Below are 10,014 nucleotides of genomic sequence, written 5' to 3' on the forward strand. Positions count from 1 at the left end.
ACCTTGGCTACTTTTGCTTCCATTCTTGAGATACTTTGCTAAGCCCTTTGTTTTTCGTCTGTTCTTTGACTTTGTGTATGGCCTTACCTTTTTGGCATGCAGAATTTTTAAATTTTAAATAATAAAACATATGAGGGATATTTTCCACATTGGTTTGAATTTTGTGTTTTGCTATTTTTTTTGCTCTTTAATCAAATTTTTGTATTTGGTAGCAAAGTTACATAAGCTATAAAATTGGAAGAAATTGGTGTATCTGGTACAGAGGGTTAATAAAAGCTTTGCAGTTAGAATCCTGGTGTATCCCTGAGTATTTTTTAATGATGAGAACAAAGAAATAAGAAGCAAGACAGAGGTATTAATCAGCTGACAAACTGTCTTCCAATGAATGAACACCCTTCTAAGTGCACTTTCTTTTTCTTCTGTAAACCGTGTTTGATGGTTGCCACCCGATCCCAGCATTAACTACTACAGCTCAGAAAACTGTGTGGTGAAAAAAGAAAAGATGTGAGTAAGACATGAGTTTTGGTCTTCTTCTGTGGCATAGCCAGTAGCTAAATAGCACATCCAGAAATATTGTGCCTTCCTGACTGACACAGACATGGGAATGAGTGGATGAGAACAAAGTAGTCTAATGAGTTGAGAATTGTGAAGGGGGAGTTAGGAGGCAGAAAATACACTGTTTATCTTGGTCTGTCTCTTCAAGGGGATCTTGGTCCTTATCAGAAGGATAGGCAGTGACTGCTACTGCTATTTGTGCCCTCGTCAGTGTGACCCCAAGCCTTTGTTTATGTTAGACATACTCATTCTAAAGTTGGGAAGGAGGCACTATTTTTGCCTGGCACCTTCTTTGGGTCTGTGTGTAGATTTGATTCAAAATAGAACAGGAAGGAGTTTTAGGTTTTCAGGCTCTACTCTGCTGGATGATTACCAATGTCAGAAGAATGTCCACCTTACTCTTCTCTGAGGCACATCTCCCCATATCTTCCTTTTTCAATAGCCACTATTGACCTATCCAGTAATTCAAGGCAATGTCATACTTATCAGTGGTTCAGTATCATGAAGTAAAGAGCTGCTCTTCCAGCCTCCCTGGTGAAGATGACCTTGATTTGATATTTCTGATCATGCTGTCTGCCTCCTGGACATTGGTCTTAGTCTACTAAGATGGATGTGCTACTAAAGCAACAGAAATTTATTTCTCACAGTTCTGGAGCCTGGAAACTTCAAGATTAAGTTGCCAGAAAATGTGCTGTCTGGTGAGGGCCAATGTCTGATTTATAGCTGGCCATCTTCTGCCTGTGTCCTCACATAGCAGAAGAGGCAAGAGAGTTCTCTGGGGACTCATTTATGTGACTATTAATTCCATTCTGAAAGGTCTGCTTTGTTGACCTAATCACCTCTGAGAGGCCTCACCTCCAAATAACTTCACACCGGGGATTAGATTTTAACATATTAATTTGTATAAGGCATGAATATTCAGACCATAGCAACACCCAAAGACTCAGGTCTTTACATTTTGCACACTGGCTAAGGGACAACAAGCTCTAGTAGCTGAGTCACAGTGGGTAGCAATCTAGCCAGTCCCAGAAGGTTTATTCTCAAACATCACAGAGAGAAAGTGAATACTTAGTTTGAATCCAACTTCTTTGAATGCAAAGAATGCTTTGCATTGACGCTCTTAACAAACATCCCGTCCAGTGCATAGTTGAACCATTTGGGGCATGATGGACCTCTTTCTCAGGAGGGATTGTAATTTGAGGTAGAAAACTCAATATATGTCTTAAACATTTCAAATTTGTAACCATGGCCATTGGACTGATCCTGATGGAAAAACCATGACTAAGTCTGCTGAAAAAGAGTTCCATTCTTCCCCCTATCTCCTAAGAGATGATTGTGTAACATTTCCAAAGAAAGTTCACTATGTTGACATGTAAAAGCCATGGACATTTGATGAGCCAATGTTTATGTCAAAAATATTGATAAAAATAATTACCATAGAGAAGAAAAGGCACAGCTAGATTCTTTAATATTTTATTGCTCCATTCATACAATGGATAATTTAGCCGTTACTATATGCAAAACATTATGCTATGTGTTGAGCACGTATTCAGGAATAATAATAGTAACTACACTGACAAGCATTGAGATTTTACTACCTATTTGGCACTATGCAAAGTGCTTTACATGGATTATCTCATATAATTCTCATTTCAACCTTGTAATTAGATACTTTTACAATCTCTATATAAAGATATGGAAAATGAAGTTTAGGGAAATTGCATAACTTCCTCAAGAGCACACTGCTAATAAGGATTAAGTCTGGGATACGAACCCAGTGTACTTTCCAACTTGTAATTGTTTTCTGTTGTTTCTGCACGAGGCAGAAAAATGTCTCTGCCCTCAGGGAGCTTATAGTCTGCGTTAGAGAACACTGCTACGGCAAAAGTCTTTGAATCCATCTCTGAGAAATGTACATGTGACCTCCAGAAAAGGCTTCTCACCTTTCGGCAGGTGTTAGGCTGGTTATATATACTCAGTGAATGGAAGTCACTTGGTTGATGCCCCCCGCCCCATATTTTCTCCAGTCGCATTCATTTCTTCTGTCTCCTGCATCTTTTCATGCCCTCCTCTTAGCATTCTTTGCCTTATCCTTCTGCTTCTCTTTCTTCTCTGAGTGTCTTCACTTCCATACCTGTTTATTTTTTCTCTCTCTGATCTAGATAATTTCTAGAGTCCCCAAATGCCATGCAATGCAGTTTTGAAGGAAAACACGAAAGAGAGGACACTTCCACTGCAAATGGAAAGAACTGTTGATGGATGGCTTAGTAAGCCTAGGTCCTACTTTAACATTCTCTGGCATTTAAGAGACTCGGGATTCTAAAAGCACATCCACTCCACTCTGCTGTTGCTAATCTCATTTATTCCATGATTAACAACCCGTTATGTTTTCAGCTCACATTAATCTTCTCTTCTGTGAGTTTGGTAACATTTGGAGTCATTTCCCTCTGCATTTATCCATCTGGGATGTTCATAAAAGATAAGTTTGCAGAAAGCCATTTGTTGCTCATGCAGAAAGTTGTTTGTTGCTCATTGCTGTAAGAGGAATGTGAATTGTCTCCTTGTTTCTCAGATCCTGGGAGGAAATCTCAGTCAGGCATGGATTCCCCCTACAATGCAGAAGGCCCCCTCTTGAACTCCATGGGATCCTCATCTTAGAGTAATATTCACAGCACAGGGGATTGGGCTTCAACATAACCACATCAGAAATACAGGCATTGCTTGCTGGGCCTGATTATCCCAGGCAGCAGATGGGGTCAGATGAGAAAGGTGAGGACAATGTAAAGAGCTAACAGAGTAATGACTCAGAAAAAGGACTTTGGGTAGGGTCCTATCTCTACACCTGAAAGCTGTTTAACCTTGGGCATGTTGCATAATCTCTCTGAGATCCACTCCTCCCCACTGTGAACTGGTCCCACAGATATGCCATCTTCTCTATATTGGAGGGTAGCTTTGAAGGTTAACTTATATCTCATCTCTGCTCTCTGCTTTTGAGTGAGCTTTATAACCTTGCTTATATCACCTCAATTTTGTACTTTCTATAGTCCCTGCCAATATTAATGCTATATATACAGAAGTTGCCTGAAAAATGTATACACATATTAAGAATTAAATTTTTAATACTCAAGTCACATTTGACATCTGCAGTGACAAAATATGTTCAACATGACTTGTATTCATCTTCTGTTATCAGTATTGATAACTATAATTTCAATATAGTTTTTTTTCCTTTCTTAACATGTGTATACAAGGCACTCTGTGTGTGTTTGTGTGTGTATGTGTAGATAGGGAGAAAAGAGAAAATTAGTCTTTGAGGACGGCTTAGAGACTAGTCTTTCTCATATCTCATCTCTCATCTTATATAAAGAAGTCTTATAAGTGTGTGTCATATTTGAAGATATATTAGGAAGGGATTAGTTTAGAAAACAAAAGAATCCTTGGAAATTCAGTTAAAAGAATCCTCCCAGGTATAATGTAATTTCAGAAGGTCACAAAGGAGGCAGCTATTCTGGAGGTTCTTGGTGGTCAGCCTCCAGCAATATTTTGTCATGAAGGTTAGAATGTGTTTATTTTTTTCTTAATTCAAATATAGTGTTTCTTTAGAGTTAATATCTCAAACTGGACATCCATTCAAAAGCCATGAGAGATATTCCTGTCTACTGTTATTAGCCATGAAATATTGGCATTATTTCTCGTTGCTGCCCAAGTGCGGGGCTAAATTGCATCAATGCATCTGTTATTGTAAAAAGAATAAAGATGTAATTAAGTTTTATTGATGTAGAATTTAGAAGGGGTCCAGGATATGGAGAGAAGCAGTGGAGATGAGAAAAACAGGGAGTGTTTGCTCTAGTTCTGTATAGCTGAAAGCAAAGCAATAGAATTCTGAAATGTTTTCATTTATTGACAGTTCTCTCCCATAGCGCCTGGGATTTGAGCTGGAGACTCCACTGCTTCGCAGATAACTCCCAGTGGTGTTGATGGAAATTACCTACATAACTAACCCTCCTGCCCACTTAGAATGCCAGACACCTGAGAGCACTTTTAATTGCAAGGTATCTCCCTCTGCAAAAGAGCTAATTACATCTGTTTCCCTTTCCTTTAGGTGCCCAACCAAGGACAGGAATAATGAAGAGACACGTGTGTTAGTTGCAGCCTTTTAACCACCAAAGAAGGAAATCAACGTTGCAGACGGGACTGGAACTGTTGCCCCATGTGTTGGAGTCAATGAGGAATGGGCTCGTGATTATGCTGACATTCCAGCATGAATCTGGTAGACCTGTGGTTGACCCGTTCCCTCTCCATGTGTCTCCTCCTACAAAGTTTTGTTCTTATGATACTGTGCTTTCATTCTGCCAGTATGTGTCCCAAGGGCTGTCTTTGTTCTTCCTCTGGGGGTTTAAATGTCACTTGTAGCAATGCAAATCTCAAGGAAATACCTAGAGATCTTCCTCCTGAAACGGTGTTACTGTATCTGGACTCCAATCAGATCACATCTATCCCCAATGAGATTTTTAAGGACCTTCATCAACTGAAAGTTCTCAACCTGTCCAAAAATGGCATTGAGTTTATTGATGAGCATGCATTTAAAGGAGTAGCTGAAACCTTGCAGACTTTGGACTTGTCCGACAATCGGATTCAAAGTGTGCACAAAAATGCCTTCAATAACTTGAAGGCCAGGGCCAGAATTGCCAACAACCCCTGGCACTGTGACTGCACTCTACAGCAAGTTCTACGGAGCATGGCGTCCAATCACGAGACAGCCCACAATGTGATCTGTAAAACCTCTGTGTTGGATGAACACGCCGGGAGACCATTCCTCAATGCTGCCAACGATGCTGACCTTTGTAACCTCCCTAAAAAGACTACTGATTATGCCATGCTGGTCACCATGTTCGGCTGGTTCACCATGGTGATCTCATATGTGGTATATTATGTGAGGCAAAATCAAGAGGATGCCCGGAGACACCTGGAATACTTGAAATCCCTGCCAAGCAGGCAAAAGAAAGCAGATGAACCTGATGACATTAGCACTGTGGTATAGTGTCCAAGCTGATTGGCAATGAGAAGGAAAGTAGTTTGTGATTGAAGTAGAATAAGTGGTTTTCTTCTCCCATCTATTGTAAACATTTAAAACTTTGTATTTCAGTTTCTTTTGAATTATGCCACTGTTGAACTTTTAACAAACACTACAACATAACAGATAATTTTAGTTTAGGTGATCCACCCCCTTAAATTGTACCCCTGGTGGTATATTCCTGAGTAAGCTACTATCTGAACATTAGTTAGATCCATCTCACTATTTAATAATGAAATTTATTTTTTTAATTTAAAACCAAATAAAAGTTTAACTTTGAACCATGGAAAACAGAGTGACTTATTAGACAAGAAAACAGTACAGTCATTCCACTTGCTCTAAAGAAAAACAGACAATCCTTCTGAAACTAAAGAACTATCATAATGAAAAATGTGTTATTAAGCTCTACTGTACACTGGGGAGCCATAGCTGAATTATTGGCCAAATAAAGTATCTGTCAGACTTTAAAATACTGAGCCTTACTAGGTGATTATACACAAGTGTGGCATCCTGCAGAGGCTTAAGTCAGGATGCTTTTTGGCATTTACTCTTCAAAAAGAGGTATGATTAGCTACAGAAAGCAAGTGCTTATTTGCTATGCTAGAGAAAATGGAAAAGAAAAAAACAGCAGATATTGTCTTTGAGATTGCCGTCTGGTTGACAGGGGTGTGTGACAAATACAGAAACAGCTATGCCAGGAAGGAAGGTCCTGATAATCACATGGCACCAACTGAGTGCAAATGGTGTGTGAGGCATTCTGTACTATTACCGAGTCTTTTCACCCTTATTACAAGAAAAGAAAATGATAACTACTCTATTTGCATGGGTGGAAACTGGAAATGAAAGGGGTTCAGTGATCTGCCTGGTAGAAAGTATTAGAACTTCAGTTTGAACCAGGTCTTTCTATCTCTAAAAATAGGTCTTCTCATTGCTTTCCTACTGGGTTGGTTTATATAGGTATAATTTATAGGTTAGAAAATGCACACATGTTAAGTGTACAGTTCTATGAGTTTTGAAAAATATATAAACCCGTACATTTGCCACATAATCAAGATATCAAGTCCCTGTCACTTGTCAGAAGTAGAAGAAAGCACATTTGGCTCTTGGAATGCAGAATTGTGGGCTTTTGTTTGTTTTAAGGTCTATGATGAATAATCCTTGAAACTTCAGTAGGATCTCGTGAGGCGATGAGGCAGGCAGGGAAGGAAGAAGCAGAAGCAGCAAAGAAATAAATACAAGTATAGGAAGGTGATTGGGATGAAGGAGTCCGTGCAGGGAAGAAGTGAGACAAGGCTGGAGGCATATGGTGAGGATGTCAGTTCCAGACCAAAGAATACAGGCAGTCCGCAAGTTACAAATATCCAACTTATGTACAGCTCACACTTATGAATGGAGGGTGTTGCAGTAAGTCCCCAACTTACAAACATCGGACTGACATATGACTCACACTTGTGAATAGGAGCTATTATATGCAACAGGTAAATATGCCCTTTCCAGCTTACATACAAATTCAACTCAAGAACAACTTACAAAACCTATCTCAATTTTAACCCAGGGACTGCCTATAATAGGAACAGGCAGCACTTATGGAACATTTACTATGTACCAAGTAGTAAATACTTACTGGGAATTGCCTCAGTCCTTACAACCACCCTAGGAGATAATCTTTTGTGAATGAGGAATCAGAGACATAGAGTGAAGATATTAGCTCAGGACCCTCAAGTTTATAAGAAATATTCCAAATGATGAAATTTGGTCAGTGAACTCCAGAACCTATGGACCTCTTACCCACTGCACTTAAAGTCATAGACTTTACTATCTAAAGTTGCTGGTACCAACCTAAGTGATGATTTCATTGAAAAAATAACCCTTTGTATGACTGATGTAGGGAGGAGGGATTCTCTGCCATTTTGAAGCACATGACTTTCTCTAACCTATTTTAGGTTACCTTTGGATCACCAGGCATCCATGTCTGCCCTGGGAAAGCCCTCAAACCTGAGTCTCTTTAAAGGTTTGCAGGAAAGAATAATCAGTCCATCCAAGACCCATCACAAGGCACACAGAGTAAGGAGGCTACGCCAGGCTCCCAGCACATCCCCCCAGGGCCATGGGCTTTGCTCACCCACTGTAGACTTACTAAAAAGTGTAAGACCCAATCTAGAAGATGACTTGCATGTGTAAAATTCGGGATGTTGGCCCTAGAACTCCTGCTTCCCAGTAAAAAAAGGAAACCAGAGTGTCTGCTTTTGCTAACTGAATTTGAATGTCTTTCCAGTGCAATTGAAGCTTTGCTGAAGATTTAACGCCCCCTGGAGGAGAATGTTATAATAATATATCTCTGTAAGTACTACCATAGAGTGATGCCTAACTAAACTGAGTACACATACTTTTTCCCCCAAAGAATAGGAAAAATTGAGTCTTTGCTCAGACAACCTTTTAAAAAGTTAAATTGATTGCGTTTATTGAGTGTATGAGTCACTTTCGTTTTGTAAAAGCTTTCACAAATTAGATAACCCATTCTTGGCTGCTTCTTTCCAAATAATCTTTGTATCCATACAAATAAGAGCTTATTTTCCTAATGGCCAATAGCATCAGTCAAGTAAAAGTACTCAAGGAATCAATCTCTTAAGAGTTTTGAAAGTATAATCATATCCTGTTCGGATGTAGGAAAGTTAAATTTTCACATATTTAGTTTGAAATTCTCCATATACAGAGAGTTGAGAGATGTGTCATAGATTAATGATCCCCGTGCCTGAATTCTGTGCATAAATTACCAGTCAACAGTGCCTGAAGTCTTTTATAAAAAAGGAAACTTTAAGTTAGTTTGCTGTGAATTGTGTCTAAGCCATTAGAGGAGAAAATTAATTTTCTCTGTGTTTGATCTAAAACAAATAACAGGTTATTGGGCCCATTCTTGACCGGAACTGGAGGAAAGTACTCTTCCTGTTGGCTTGTAGAAATATTCTATCCCAGCAGACCAACCATATATTCTGCCATTCAGTAGAAAAACTTACTGAGGTTCATTTCTGTACAGAAAAGGATCCAACATGCACACTCCAGTTTGTTCCCCTATTGTTCCTTAATTTTCCAAACCCTTGCATGTGTTTGTATTCATGGAGAGCTAGCCAATTTCAGACTGTAAGGGTTTTGAAATTAGCTATCATCTCTTTGAGGCACATGCCATCTTACTTTCTAAATATCTTAATAACTTCCTTATTCCAACCTTCTTTGCTTACCACCAACTTTTAAATTAAAAAATACCTGGGAATGTTAGTCTAATTTTTGACAACATGCTTATCTTTGATGCAAGGAAAATAATAAAACAGCCAACCCAACTGGAACATTTTTAACAAAGTGATGAAAAGTTATGTAATGGAAGATTTAAGTTTCAAGAACACTTTGGCAAAATATAACATACTGATATACAACTTCTGCCAGGTATGCGTTGTTCTTTTTTACATCCTTTTCTGATTCCTCACAGCAATTTTTGTCAACTTTAATAGCATAAGGCAGTCTGGGATGTGGGTAGGTTTTCCTTATTGGCTCAAGACTATCAATTCATATAGTAAGTTATTTCATCTATCTGGAAGAGTTGGAAATGGAAAATTCTGCTTAATTAAATGTTCTTTACTAAAGATAGGTGGGCTCATTGTGAGCACTGGAAAAGTCCTAAGGATGATCTCACCTACCCTGTTTCCCCGAAAATAAGACAGTGTCTTATTTTAAGGTGTGCTCCCAAAGATGCGCTAGGTCTTATTTTCAGGGGACGTCTTATCTTTCCTGTAAGTAGGTTTTATTTTCGGAGAATGTCTTATTTTCGGGGAAACAGGGTACCTGTTTTACAGGTGTTGCAATTGAAACCTTTGGCTTGGGTATTAGCATCCATATCTCCTCTCCAATGTCCCTAACAGGACACCACTTGCCTTTCCTGATAAATTGTTTCCTAGTTATCAAAGAAATAGAATAACACCATGAAAATGTCACTGATTATCAGCAAATTTCCTTTTAGATTCAGAAGGCATGTAAGGCTCCTACATTAACACAGAATCATAATAAAGAGTACGTATGATTTGAAAAGCTTTCTTGTTCCTTCAGGACATGATGAAGGAATCTGTTTGCCTTTACAAATAGCCCCAGATAACACGCTGAATGCAGAGCATGTCCTGGCTTCCAAGGAGAGAGATAGAGAAAGTGATCATGGAGAAAGGGAGACTTGATTAGCATTTGTTTGCTTGAGTAACAACATAAACCATGAGTACAGCAGTGTCGGCAGGAGGAGGGTGATAGCTTTAAATTCTGCTCTTCTCTATTTCCAGAGCTTTTTTTCAGCATGGCTTCTCAAAATAGTATCACTGATTCATCAAATTGGCTGGGTCTGACCCAGA

At 39.0% G+C, this 10,014-nt stretch overlaps 1 protein-coding gene across 4 annotated transcripts in view; it reads left to right on the forward strand.

The window, feature by feature from the left end:
- LRRC3B (leucine rich repeat containing 3B) overlaps positions 1–5,920 on the forward strand; it is a 93,660-nt gene extending 87,740 nt beyond the window's left edge. For all 4 annotated transcript variants that reach the window (XM_053599719.1, XM_053599720.1, XM_053599722.1 and 1 more), the window contains exon 2: positions 4,658–5,920. In XM_053599719.1, the coding sequence (XP_053455694.1) occupies positions 4,817–5,596 (780 nt within the window). In that variant the 5' untranslated portion in view covers positions 4,658–4,816 and the 3' untranslated portion in view covers positions 5,597–5,920. The remainder of the gene's footprint in view (positions 1–4,657) is intronic.
- The last annotated feature ends 4,094 nt before the right edge of the window (positions 5,921–10,014 follow it).

Source organism: Nycticebus coucang, chromosome 8 (assembly GCF_027406575.1).
Source record: "Nycticebus coucang isolate mNycCou1 chromosome 8, mNycCou1.pri, whole genome shotgun sequence".
NCBI lineage: Eukaryota > Metazoa > Chordata > Mammalia > Primates > Lorisidae > Nycticebus > Nycticebus coucang.